Source organism: Salvelinus namaycush, chromosome 11, assembly GCF_016432855.1.
Source record: "Salvelinus namaycush isolate Seneca chromosome 11, SaNama_1.0, whole genome shotgun sequence".
NCBI lineage: Eukaryota > Metazoa > Chordata > Actinopteri > Salmoniformes > Salmonidae > Salvelinus > Salvelinus namaycush.
This window is the reverse complement of record NC_052317.1, coordinates 42623541-42638123: the sequence shown is the minus strand read 5'-3', so window position 1 is coordinate 42638123 and position 14583 is coordinate 42623541. Positions and strand designations below refer to the sequence as shown.

The window sequence follows — 14583 nt, the reverse complement described above, 5'->3', positions numbered from 1 at the left end:
ACAGTGTAGTGAACCAACAACAACCAGAGGAAGACAGACCACTACAGTGTAGTGAACCAACAACAACCAGAGGAAGACAGACCACTACAGTGTAGTGAACCAACAACAACCAGAGGAAGACAGACCACTACAGTGTAGTGAACCAACAACAACCAGAGGAAGACAGACCACTACAGTGTAGTGAACCAACAACAACCAGAGGAAGACAGACCACTACAGTGTAGTGAACCAACAACAACCAGAGGAAGACAGACCACTACAGTGTAGTGAACCAACAACAACCAGAGGAAGACAGACCACTACAGTGTAGTGAACCAACAACAACCAGAGGAAGACAGACCACTACAGTGTAGTGAACCAACAACAACCAGAGGAACAGACCACTACAGTGTAGTGAACCAACAACAACCAGAGGAACAGACCACTACAGTGTAGAGAACCAACAACAACCAGAGGAACAGACCACTACAGTGTAGTGAACCAACAACCACCAGAGGAAGACAGACCACTACAGTGTAGTGAACCAACAACCACCAGAGGAAGACAGACCACTACAGTGTAGTGAACCAACAACCAGAGGAAGACAGACCACTACAGTGTAGTGAACCAACAACCAGAGGAAGACAGACCACTACAGTGTAGTGAACCAACAACAACCAGAGGAAGACAGACCACTACAGTGTAGTGAACCAACAACCAGAGGAAGACAGACCACTACAGTGTAGTGAACCAACAACAACCAGAGGAAGACAGACCACTACAGTGTAGTGAACCAACAACAACCAGAGGAAGACAGACCACTACAGTGTAGTGAACCAACAACCAGAGGAAGACAGACCACTACAGTGTAGAGAACCAACAACAACCAGAGGAAGACAGACCACTACAGTGTAGTGAACCAACAACAACCAGAGGAAGACAGACCACTACAGTGTAGTGAACCAACAACAACCAGAGGAAGACAGACCACTACAGTGTAGTGAACCAACAACAACCAGAGGAAGACAGACCACTACAGTGTAGTGAACCAACAACAACCAGAGGAAGACAGACCACTACAGTGTAGTGAACCAACAACAACCAGAGGAAGACAGACCACTACAGTGTAGTGAACCAACAACAACCAGAGGAAGACAGACCACTACAGTGTAGTGAACCAACAACAACCAGAGGAAGACAGACCACTACAGTGTAGTGAACCAACAACCAGAGGAACAGACCACTACAGTGTAGTGAACCAACAACAACCAGAGGAAGACAGACCACTACAGTGTAGTGAACCAACAACAACCAGAGGAAGACAGACCACTACAGTGTAGTGAACCAACAACAACCAGAGGAAGACAGACCACTACAGTGTAGTGAACCAACAACAACCAGAGGAAGACAGACCACTACAGTGTAGTGAACCAACAACAACCAGAGGAAGACAGACCACTACAGTGTAGTGAACCAACAACAACCAGAGGAAGACAGACCACTACAGTGTAGTGAACCAACAACAACCAGAGGAAGACAGACCACTACAGTATAGTGAACCAACAACCAGAGGAAGACAGACCACTACAGTGTAGTGAAGTGAAACATTTACTGCTAGGGGGCAGGGACTCCCAGTGCTTTAGCCACTCACCATTGTCCCTTGACGAAGCCCAGCCACTCACCATTGTCTTTTCCCTTGACGAAGCCCTCCCACTCTCTGAACCAGCCACTCACCATTGTCCCTTGACGAAGCCCTCCCACTCTCTGAACCAGCCACTCACCATTGTCCCTTGACGAAGCCCTCCCACTCTCTGAACCAGCCACTCACCATTGTCTTGTCCCTTGACGAAGCCCTCCCACTCTCTGAACCAGCCACTCACCATTGTCTTTTCCCTTGATGAAGCCCTCCCACTCTCTGAACCAGCCACTCACCATTGTCTTTTCCCTTGATGAAGCCCTCCCACTCTCTGAACCAGCCACTCACCATTGTCTTTTCCCTTGATGAAGCCCTCCCACTCTCTGAACCAGCCACTCACCATTGTCTTTTCCCTTGATGAAGCCCTCCCACTCTCTGAACCAGCCACTCACCATTGTCTTTTCCCTTGACGAAGCCCTCCCACTCTCTGAACCAGCCACTCACCATTGTCTTTTCCCTTGACGAAGCCCTCCCACTCTCTGAACCAGCCACTCACCATTGTCTTTTCCCTTGACGAAGCCCTCCCACTCTCTGAACCAGCCACTCACCATTGTCTTTTCCCTTGACGAAGCCCTCCCACTCTCTGAACCACTGCATGCTGATGCAGTAGATGACCACTGGAGATTCTTCCTCCTGGAACGCCTTGTTCAGCTGGTTGGGGGGGGGGGGGGGGGGGGGGGGGGGGGCGATAGGGAGAGAGAGAAGAGGGAATGGGCAGGGGAGAAGAGGGAATGGGCAGGGGAGAAGAGGGAATGGGCAGGGGAGAAGAGGGAATGGGCAGGGGAGAAGAGGGAATGGGCAGGGGAGAAGAGGGAATGGGCAGGGGAGAAGAGGGAATGGGAGGGAGAGAAGAGGGAATGGAGGGAGAGATGTAGAGGAAGAAATTAGATTGAAAGTAAGAAATGGGTTTTCATAATTCCACTTAGTTTACAACATTAATTTATCTACCGCTCTCTTTCTTCTATTCCTCCCTGAGACATGTCTCCCGCTCTCCCCCTTCCTCCCCTCCCATCCTGTCAGCTCTTTCTTCTATTCCTCCCTGAGACATCTCCCCCTGTCTCCCTCCCTCCCTCCCATCCTGTCAGCTCTTTCTTCTATTCCTCCCTGAGACATCTCCCCCTGTCTCCCTCCCTCCCTCCCATCCTGTCAGCTCTTTCTTCTATTCCTCCCTGAGACATCTCCCCCTGTCTCCCCCCTTCTCTCCCTCCCATCCTGTCAGCTCTTTCTTCTATTCCTCCCTGAGACATGTCTCCCGCTCTCCCCCTTCTCTCCCTCCCATCCTGTCAGCTCTTTCTTCTATTCCTCCCTGAGACATGTCTCCCGCTCTCCCCCGTCCTCCCTCCCTTCTCTCCCTCCCATCCTGTCTTTGTGCAGTCAGTGGCCGTGTCTCAATACCTATACATGCATCTTAAATAGTAAAACGTCAGGAAAAAAAGGACAGTTTTCTAGTATGTGACATTTTGAAAATCGAGTACACAAATGCCCATATGTCATATTCATTTAGGCTTTGATAACAGCTAATCATCAGCTGTCAATTATATATTTCACTACCAAAATGAACCAATAGCAGTACAAAACGTCATTGAGCATTCTCAGATGTGAAAATATTACGTTTTATAGTATGTGAATTTGAGAGAAATCTAGTATGCTATTAATGCCAGGATGTTATATTCATTTTCACATGCTTTGTGGACAACAGGTGTAGACTAACAGTGGAATGTTAACTTACGGGTCCTTTTCCAACAATGCAAAGTCAAAGACAAGATTTTTTGTTAAATAACATGGCTACCGTAAAATGTTTATTCTGAGTCTCAAATAGCCAACTTTCCCTTTTAATAGCTGGGCAATGGCACACATTTCAGCAAATACACACCTGTTTCAAATAAACATTAGGTCTAAATTAATTGCTTAAGAAGTTACCATGAATTGTTTACGAGGTTTCATGTGTTACATTAATTAAACTCAGTAATGACAACAAAAAAATGGCGACAAACATCAGTTTTTATCACCAGTATGGCTGCTAACAGCCGAGAACTGCTAGCTAACTGGCAAGCACAAAAACAGTCAACAACTTCAGGAGCACAGACCCCATAGAAATCGTCGGATCACCCTCTAGTGGCGAAATTAAGAACTGTCAAATGCACAGTCAAATGCTGTAGCCAGCCAGTGTGTCTATAGTACGGGTGGTTTAGCTGTAGCCAGCCAGTGTGTCTATAGTACGGGTGGTTTAGGTGCAGTCAGTGTGTCTATAGTACGGGTGGTTTAGCTGTAGCCAGCCAGTGTGTCTATAGTACGGGTGGTTTAGCTGTAGCCAGCCAGTGTGCCTATAGTACGGGTGGTTTAGCTGTAGCCAGCCAGTGTGCCTATAGTACGGGTGGTTTAGCTGTAGCCAGCCAGTGTGCCTATAGTAAGGGTGGTTTAGCTGTAGCCAGCCAGTGTGCCTATAGTACGGGTGGTTTAGCTGTAGCCAGTGTGTCTATAGTATGGGTGGTTTAGCTGTAGCCAGTGTGTCTATAGTACGGGTGGTTTAGCTGTAGTCAGTCAGTGTCTATAGTACGGGTGGTTTAGCTGTAGTCAGTCAGTGTCTATAGTACGGGTGGTTTAGCTGTAGTCAGTCAGTGTCTATAGTACGGGTGGTTTAGCTGTAGTCAGTGTGTCTATAGTACAGGTGGTCTAGCTGACACCAGGTCCATCTGTCTCCATACATTAATGATGACCCTCTGTCTCAGACCCAGCCCCTAGTCTCCTGCTGGGGCAGAGGGCCACTGCCAATCAAATAGAATTACAACCTCATTGACTTGAATGGGGACGCCATTCTAGTCATTCTATTTCTAGGGCTACAGCACAGTCACCATCAGTCAGTTTATCACCTTGTTAACTAACTACACCAGAGAAAACCCATTCACACACAAGCTGCCTTCTGATTCCCCACGAGGATTGAAAACTTCTGTTAACTTTCCCGAAATTCCCAGGATTTCCAGAAATCCTGGTTGGTATATTCCAGGAATCTGGAGGGAGGGAATAAGCAGGTAATCCTGGTTGGAATATTCCAGGAATCTGGAGGGAGGGAATAAGCAGGTAATCCTGGTTGGAATATTCCAGGAATCTGGAGGGAGGGAATAAGCAGGTAATCCTGGTTGGAATATTCCAGGAATCAGGAGGGAGGGAATAAGCAGGTAATCCTGATTGGAATATTCCAGGAATCTGGAGGGAGGGAATAAGCAGGTAATCCTGGTTGGAATATTCCAGGAATCTGGAGGGAGGGAATAAGCAGGTAATCCTGGTTGGAATATTCCAGGAATCTGGAGGGAGGGAATAAGCAGGTAATCCTGGTTGGAATATTCCAGGAATCAGGAGGGAGGGAATAAGCAGGTAATCCTGATTGGAATATTCCAGGAATCAGGAGGGAGGGAATAAGCAGGTAATCCTGGTAGGAATATTCCAGGAATCAGGAGGGAGGGAATAAGCAGGTAATCCTGGTAGGAATATTCCAGGAATCTGGAGGGAGGGAATAAGCAGGTAATCCTGGTTGGAATATTCCAGGAATCTGGAGGGAGGGAATAAGCAGGTAATCCTGGTTGGAATATTCCAGGAATCTGGAGGGAGGGAATAAGCAGGTAATCCTGGGAATTTCGGGAAGGTTATCGGAATTTGTGCACCGTTTTCCATTGATTTAAAAGTTATTGGATTTTTAAACTGCTTACATACACCTTAGCCAAATACATTTAAACTCAGTTTCACAATTCCTGACATTTAATCCTAGTAAAAATTCCCTGTTTTAGATAGTAGAGAATGATTTCAACTCTTATTTTTTTCATCACATTCCCAGTGGGTCAGAAGTTTACATACACTCAATTAGTATTTGGTAGCATTGCATTTAAATTGTTTACTTGGGTCAAACGTTTCGGGTGGCCTTCCACGAGCTTCCCACAATAAGTTGGGTGAATTTTGGCCCATTCCTCCTGACAGAGCTGGTGTAACTGAGTCAGGTTTGTAGGCCTCCTTGCTCGCACACACTTTTTCAGTTCCGCCCACACATTTTCTATAGGATTGAGGTCAGGGCTTTGTGATGGCCACTCCAATACCTTGACTTTGTTGTCCTTAAGCCATTTTGCAAGTATGCTTGGGGTTGTTGTCCATTTGGAAGACCAATTTGCGACCAAGCTTTAACTTCCTGACTGATGTCTTGAGATGTTGCTTCAATATATCCACATATTTTTCCTTCCTCATGATGCCATCTATTTTGTGAAGTGCACCAGTCCCTCCTGCAGCAAAGCACCCCCACAACATGATGCTGCCACCCCTGTGCTTCACGGTTGGGATGGTGTTCTTCGGCTTGCAAGCCTCCCCCTTTTTCCTCCAAAAATAACGATGGTCATTATGGCCAAACAGTTCTATTTTTTTTTCATCAGACCAGAGGACTTTTCTCCAAAAAGTATGATCTTTGTCCCCATGTGCAGTTGCAAACCGTAGTCTGGCTTTTTTATGGCGGTTTTGGAGCGGTGGCTTCTTCCTTGCTGAGCGGCCTTTCAGGTTATGTCGATATAGGACTCGTTTTACTGTGGATAGATACTTTTGTACTTGTTTCCTCCAACATCTTCACAAGGTCCTTTGCTGTTGTTCTGGGATTGATTTGCACTTTTCACACCAAAGTACGTTCATCTCTAGGACACAGAATGCGTCTCCTTCCTGAGCGGTATGACGACTGCATGGTCCCATGGTGTTTATACTTGCGTACTATTGTTTGTACAGATGAACGTGGTACCTTCAGGCGATTGGAAATTGCTCCCAAGGATGAACCACTTGTGGAGGTCTTGGCTGATTTCTTTCGATTTTCCCATGATGTCAAGCAAAGAGGCACTGAGTTTGAAGGTAGGCCTTGAAATACATCCACCTCAAATGATGCCAATTAGCCTATCAGACGCTTCTAAAGTCATGACATCATTTTCTGGAATTTTCCAAGCTGTTTAAAGACACAGTCAACTTAGTGTATGTAAACTTCTGACCCAATGGAATTGTGATACAGTGAATTATAAGTTAAATAATCTGTTTGTAAACAATTGTTGTTAAAATGACTTGTGTCATGAACAAAGTAGACGTCCTAACTGACTTGGCAAAACTATAGTTTGTTAACAAGACATTTGTGGAGTGGTTGAAAAACGAGTTTTAAATGACTCCAACCTAAATGTATGTAAACCTCCGACTTCAACTGTAGGTTAGAGGTCATTCCCACCATATTTCTCCTTACCCGGACAAACATGTCCAACTCAGTCTTGCGTCTCTTCTCCAACTTCTCAATCTCCGTCTGACACGTGTGACACACATACAGGTGGTTGACAGCAGGCCCGCCTCCATACCTGAACAGACCAATCACAGCTTACTAACACACCTGACATTATCTCTTCATTAGAATATCTACCTGCTATAGAGGTTAGGACATTATCTCTTCATTAGAATATCTACCTGTTGTAGAGGTTAGGACATTATCTCTTCATTAGAATATCTACCTGTTGTAGAGGTTAGGACATTATCTCTTCATTAGAATATCTACCTGTTGTAGAGGTTAGGACATTATCTCTTCATTAGAATATCTACCTGCTATAGAGGTTAGGACATTATCTCTTCATTAGAATATCTACCTGTTGTAGAGGTTAGGACATTATCTCTTCATTAGAATATCTACCTGCTATAGAGGTTAGGACATTATCTCTTCATTAGAATATCTACCTGCTATAGAGGTGGTCCCACACGTTCTGAGGCAGCATCACGACCAGATCATCAATGAACGCTGCTTTGGCAGGAGGCACACCTGATAACACAACATTTAAAAACACGATGACCACGTCATTATGAGCACCATTTCTCTCAACTTCTATTGATGAAATGACTCGGACTAGTACAAGCCACCGATTGATTGATTGATTGAGCGATCTCCACACCTCCGTGTGAACAGAGGAAGTTATCGTTGGAGATGGGTCCAGGCTCAGCGAAGGTCTTGAACTTGTTGAGCCACTGTCTGGAGACGTAGAACTGTAGCAGGCTGGGCTCTGTCACGTTCAGTAGACCGGTCACCCTCCTCCTCTCCTTCAGCGCCTCCTCGTTGCTCTTCCTGGAGGGGGAACACCAACATTAACGCTAAACTGAAGAAATTAAGATTGGCACTAATCGGGGTGTGTATCACAGCTTGGCAACTTCCTTTCTTACAGAAAACAATTATATTGAACAAAAATAAAAACGCAACATGTAAAGTGTTGGTCTCATGTTTCATGAGCTGAAATAAAAGATCCCAGAAATGTTCCATACAGACAAGATTATTTCTCTCAAATTTTGTGCACAAATGTGTTTATATCCCTGTTCGTGAGCATTTCTCCTTTACCAAGATAATCCATCCACCTGACAGGTGTGGCATATCAAGCAGCATGATCATTACACAGGTGCACCTTGTGCCGGGGACAATAAAAGGCCACTAAAATGTGCAGTTTTGTCACACAACACAATGCCACAGATGTCTCAAGTTGAGGGAGCATGCAATTGCCATGTTGACTGCAGGAATGTCCATCAGAGCTGTTGCCAGAGAAATGTAATTTAACCATAAGCCGCCTCCTACGTGATTTTTAGATAATTTGGTAGTACGTCCAACTTCAGTGGGCAAATGCTCACCTTGGATGGCCACTGTCACGCTGGAGAAGTGTGCTCTTCACAGAGGAAGCCCAGATTCAACTGTACCAGGCAGACGGTGTGGGCGAGTGGTTTACTGATGTTAACGTTGTGAACAGAGTGCCCCACAGTGGGGTTATGGTATTGGCAGGCATAAGCTATGGACAAACATAATTGCATTTTATCGATGGTAATTTTAATGCAGAGATCCTGAGATCCTGAGATCCAAATCAAGCTTTATTTATACAGAACATTTCAGACATGGAATGCAACACAATGTGCTTTACAGGAATAAATAAATAAACAAATAAAAGCTGAAATATTTACTAAACAAACAGATAAACTATAGAATGACTGAACTACTAAAAAACACCCTGAGGAAAAGCAAAGCTAAAAATATGTGTTTTAAGATCTCTTGTCCACAGTTTCGTCCCCCCTCAGGTCCTCTGGCAGGCTGTTACAGAGGTGGGGGGCAGAGTAACTAAAGACTGGAGGCATAGTAACTAAAGGCTGGGGGCATAGTAACTAGAGGCTGCCTCTCCATGCCTCTTGGTCCCCCTCAGGTCCTCTGGCAGGCTATTCCAAAGGCTGGGGGCATAGTAACTAAAGGCTAGGGGCATAGTAACTAAAGGCTGCCTCTCCATGCCTCTTGGTCCCCCTCAGGTTCTCTGGCAGGCTATTCTAGAGGCTGGAGGCATAGTAACTAAAGGCTGGGGGCATACTAACTAAAGGCTGGGGGCATACTAACTAAAGGCTGGGGGCATAGTAACTAGAGGCTGGGGGCATAGTAACTAAAGGCTGGGGGCATAGTAACTAAAGGCTGGGGGCATACTAACTAGAGGCTGGGGGCATAGTAACTAGAGGCTGGGGGCATAGTAACTAGAGGCTGGGGGCATACTAACTAAAGGCTGGGGGCATAGTAACTAAAGGCTGGGGGCATACTAACTAGAGGCTGGGGGCATACTAACTAGAGGCTGGGGGCATACTAACTAGAGGCTGGGGGCATACTAACTAAAGGCTGGGGGCATAGTAACTAAAGGCTGGGGGCATACTAACTAGAGGCTGGGGGCATAGTAACTAAAGGCTGGGGGCATAGTAACTAAAGGCTGCCTCTCCATGCCTCTTGGTCCCCCTCAGGTTCTCTGGCAGGCTATTCCAGAGGCTGGGGGCATAGTAACTAAAGGCTGCCTCTCCATGCCTCTTGGTCCCCTCAGGTTCTCTGGCAGGCTATTCCAGAGGCTGGAGGCATAATAACTAAAGGCTGTCTCTCCATGCCTCTTGGTCCCCTCAGGTTCTCTGGCAGGCTATTCTAGAGGCTGGGGGCATAATAACTAAAGGCTGCCTCTCCATGCCTCTTGGTCCCCCTCAGGTTCTCTGGCAGGCTATTCCAGAGGCTGGAGGCATAGTAACTAAAGGCTGGGGGCATAGTAACTAAAGGCTGGGGGCATAGTAACTGAAGGCTGTCTCTCCATGCCTCTTGGTCCCCCTCAGGTTCTCTGGCAGGCTATTCTAGAGGCTGGGGGCATAGTAACTAAAGGCTGCCTCTCCATGCCTCTTGGTCCCCCTCAGGTTCTCTGGCAGGCTATTCCAGAGGCTGGGGGCATAGTAACTAAAGGCTAGGGGCATAGTAACTAAAGGCTGGGGGCATAGTAACTAAAGGCTGGGGGCATAGTAACTAGAGGCTGGGGGCATAGTAACTAGAGGCTGGGGGCATAGTAACTAGAGGCTGGGGGCATAGTAACTAGAGGCTGGGGGCATAGTAACTAGAGGCTGGGGGCATAGTAACTAAAGGCTGGGGGCATAGTAACTAAAGGCTGGGGGCATAGTAACTAAAGGCTGGGGGCATACTAACTAAAGGCTGGGGGCATACTAACTAAAGGCTGGGGGCATAGTAACTAAAGGCTGCCTCTCCATGCCTCTTGGTCCCCTCAGGTTCTCTGGCAGGCTATTCTAGAGGCTGGGGGCATAATAACTAAAGGCTGTCTCTCCATGCCTCTTGGTCCCCCTCAGGTTCTCTGGCAGGCTATTCCAGAGGCTGGAGGCATAGTAACTAAAGGCTGGGGGCATAGTAACTAAAGGCTGGGGGCATACTAACTAAAGGCTGGGGGCATAGTAACTAAAGGCTGCCTCTCCATGCCTCTTGGTCTCCCTCAGGTTCTCTGGCAGGCTATTCCAGAGGCTGGGGGCATAGTAACTAAAGGCTGTCTCTCCATGCCTCTTGGTCCTAGGCTTTGGGATAGTTAAAAGGCCAGAGGACCTGAGGGCATGTATTGAGGTGCACAATCATGGATTGAATTAAAAACCAACAGAATAATCTTAAAACTCACTCACAGGCAGCCAGTGCAGAGACCTTAAAACCGGTGTAATGTGTTCTCTCCATCTGGTCTTGGTCAGTACCCTGCAGCATTCTGTATGTTTTACAGTTGACCAATGTCTTTCTTGGGTAGACCAGACAGGAGAGCATTACAGTAGTCAAGCCTGCTTGTAATAAAAGCATGGATGAGTCTCTATCATCCTGAGAGAGAAACGGCCGCACCTTGGCAATGTTCCTCAGGTGGTTAAAAGCTATTTTGGTCACATTCCTAATCTGTGATTCAACATTTAGTTCAGAATCTAAAATAACACATTTTCTAAGGTATCTGTGACCAACAGATGCATATCTGTATTCCCAGTCATGTATAATTCATAGATTAGGGCACAATTTCTTTATATTAACTGTAATTTAGTAAAATCTTTAAAAAAATGTTGCATTTTATATTTTTGTTCAGTGTAAATTATAATCTAACACTGCCTCAAGGAAGGATTTAGTGTAAATTATAATCTAACACTGCCTCAAGGAAGGATTTAGTGTAAATTATAATCTAACATTGCCTCAAGGAAGGATTTAGTGTAAATTATAATCTAACATTGCCTCAAGGGAGGATTTAGTGTAAATTATCATCTGTAACACTGCCTCAAGGGAGGATTTAGTGTAAATTATCATCTAACACTGTCTCAAGGGAGGATTTAGTGTAAATTATCATCTAACACTGCCTCAAGGGAGGATTTAGTGTAAATTATCATCTGTAACACTGCCTCAAGGGAGGATTTAGTGTAAATTATCATCTAACACTGCCTCAAGGGAGGATTTAGTGTAAATTATCATCTGTAACACTGCCTCAAGGGAGGATTTAGTGTAAATTATAATCTAACATTGCCTCAAGAAAGGGCTCAAATCTTGGCAGATTAGAATGTTGTTGATGTCTGTAAACAGGAAGTCACCCCACAGGGTATCATTACATCATAGATTCCCTCTTGGGTTGGTGGTTATGCTGTGTTGCTTTGTGCACAGAGATCCTATTAAATTACTATGTAGTTCTATGGTTTTGCCTATAAATTACTATATGTAGTTCTGTGGTTTTGCCTATAAATTACTATATGTAATTCTATGGTTTTGCCTATAAATTACTATATGTAATTCTGTGGTTTTGCCTATAAATTACTATATGTAATTCTATGGTTTTGCCTATAAATTACTATATGTAATTCTGTGGTTTTGCCTATAAATTACTATATGTAATTCTGTGGTTTTGCCTATAAATTACTATATGTAATTCTATGGTTTTGCCTATAAATTACTATATGTAATTCTATGGTTTTGCCTATAAATTACTATATGTAATTCTATGGTTTTGCCTATAAATTACTATATGTAATTCTATGGTTTTGCCTATAAATTACTATATGTAATTCTGTGGTTTTGCCTATAAATTACTATATGTAATTCTATGGTTTTGCCTATAAATTACTATATGTAATTCTGTGGTTTTGCCTATAAATTACTATATGTAATTCTGTGGTTTTGCCTATAAATTACTATATGTAATTCTATGGTTTTGCCTATAAATTACTATATGTAATTCTATGGTTTTGCCTATAAATTACTATATGTAATTCTGTGGTTTTGCCTATAAATTACTATATGTAATTCTATGGTTTTGCCTATAAATTACTATATGTAATTCTATGGTTTTGCCTATAAATTACTATATGTAATTCTGTGGTTTTGCCTATAAATTACTATATGTAATTCTGTGGTTTTGCCTATAAATTACTATATGTAATTCTGTGGTTTTGCCTATAAATTACTATATGTAATTCTATGGTTTTGCCTATAAATTACTATATGTAATTCTATGGTTTTGCCTATAAATTACTATATGTAATTCTGTGGTTTTGCCTATAAATTACTATATGTAATTCTATGGTTTTGCCTATAAATTACTATATGTAATTCTGTGGTTTTGCCTATAAATTACTATATGTAATTCTGTGGTTTTGCCTATAAATTACTATATGTAATTCTGTGGTTTTGCCTATAAATTACTATATGTAATTCTGTGGTTTTGCCTATAAATTACTATATGTAATTCTGTGGTTTTGCCTATAAATTACTATATGTAATTCTATGGTTTTGCCTATAAATTACTATGTAATTCTGTGGTTTTGCCTATAAATTACTATATGTAGTTCTGTGGTTTTGCCTATAAATTACTATATGTAATTCTATGGTTTTGCCTAATAAATTACTATATGTAATTCTATGGTTTTGCCTAATAAATTACTATATGTAATTCTATGGTTTTGCCTAATAAATTACTATATGTAATTCTATGGTTTTGCCTAATAAATTACTATATGTAATTCTATGGTTTTGCCTAATAAATTACTATATGTAATTCTGTGGTTTTGCCTATAAATTACTATATGTAGTTCTATGGTGTTGTCTATTAAATGACTATATGTAATTCTATGGTTTTGCATCTTACTTGTAGAACAGGACGTAGGCCTCAGCGTTCTGGACGCAGGACTCTGACACCTCGGTGACGCTCTGGTCATCAAACTCATACCACAGGTTGTTCAGGTCATTCCTGCAGTAGGCTATGTAGTGACCACCTGGAGAAAGGGGAGAAGAGGTTGTCCAGGTCATTCCTACAGTAGGCTATGTAGTGACCACCTGGGGAAAGGGGAGAAGAGGTTGTCCAGGTCATTCCTACAGTAGGCTATGTAGTGACCACCTGGAGAGAGTAGGAGGAGGGAGAGGAGGAGAGGGAGAGGAGGAGAGGAGAAGAAGAGGTTGTCCTGGTCATTCCTACAGTAGGTAGTGTAGTTGTTCAGGTCATTCCTACAGTAGGCTATGTAGTGACCACCTGGAGAGAGTAGGAGGAGGGAGAGGAGGAGAGGGAGAGGAGGAGAGGAGAAGAAGAGGTTGTTCAGGTCATTCCTACAGTAGGCTATGTAGTGACCACCTGGGGAAAGGGGAGAAGAGGTTGTTCAGGTCATTCCTGCAGTAGGCTATGTAGTGACCACCTGGGGGAAGGGGAGAAGAGGTTGTTCAGGTCATTCCTACAGTAGGCTATGTAGTTGTCCAGGTCATTCCTACAGTAGGTTATGTAGTTGTCCTGGTCATTCCTACAGTATGTAGTTGTCCAGGTCATTCCTACAGTAGGTTATGTAGTTGTCCAGGTCATTCCTACAGTAGGTTATGTAGTTGTCCTGGTCATTCCTACAGTGGGTTATGTAGTTGTCCTGGTCATTCCTACAGTGGGTTATGTAGTTGTCCTGGTCATTCCTACAGTAGGTTATGTAGTTGTCCAGGTCATTCCTACAGTAGGTTATGTAGTTGTCCAGGTCATTCCTACAGTAGGTTATGTAGTTGTCCAGGTCATTCCTACAGTAGGTTATGTAGTTGTCCAGGTCATTCCTACAGTAGGTTATGTAGTTGTCCAGGTCATTCCTACAGTAGGTTATGTAGTTGTCCAGGTCATTCCTACAGTAGGTTATGTAGTTGTCCAGGTCATTCCTACAGTAGGTTATGTAGTTGTCCAGGTCATTCCTACAGTGGGTTATGTAGTTGTCCAGGTCATTCCTACAGTAGGTTATGTAGTTGTCCAGGTCATTCCTACAGTAGGTTATGTAGTTGTCCAGGTCATTCCTACAGTGGGTTATGTAGTTGTCCAGGTCATTCCTACAGTAGGTTATGTAGTTGTCCAGGTCATTCCTACAGTAGGTTATGTAGTTGTCCTGGTCATTCCTACAGTAGGTTATGTAGTTGTCCAGGTCATTCCTACAGTAGGTTATGTAGTTGTCCAGGTCATTCCTACAGTAGGTTATGTAGTTGTCCAGGTCATTCCTACAGTAGGTTATGTAGTTGTCCAGGTCATTCCTACAGTGGGTTATGTAGTTGTCCAGGTCATTCCTACAGTAGGTTA

General features: G+C 43.8%; 1 protein-coding gene across 1 annotated transcript in view; it reads right to left on the bottom strand.

Moving 5' to 3' along the window:
- usp33 (ubiquitin specific peptidase 33) overlaps nucleotides 1–14583 on the bottom strand; it is a 91287-nt gene that overhangs the window by 16487 nt on the left and 60217 nt on the right. Inside the window, exons 17-21 of the mRNA XM_039004434.1 lie at nucleotides 13141–13267; nucleotides 7615–7784; nucleotides 7403–7484; nucleotides 6924–7032; nucleotides 2224–2326 (exon numbers count right to left, since the gene is read on the bottom strand). Of these exons, the coding sequence (XP_038860362.1) occupies nucleotides 2224–2326; nucleotides 6924–7032; nucleotides 7403–7484; nucleotides 7615–7784; nucleotides 13141–13267 (591 nt within the window). The remainder of the gene's footprint in view (nucleotides 1–2223; nucleotides 2327–6923; nucleotides 7033–7402; nucleotides 7485–7614; nucleotides 7785–13140; nucleotides 13268–14583) is intronic.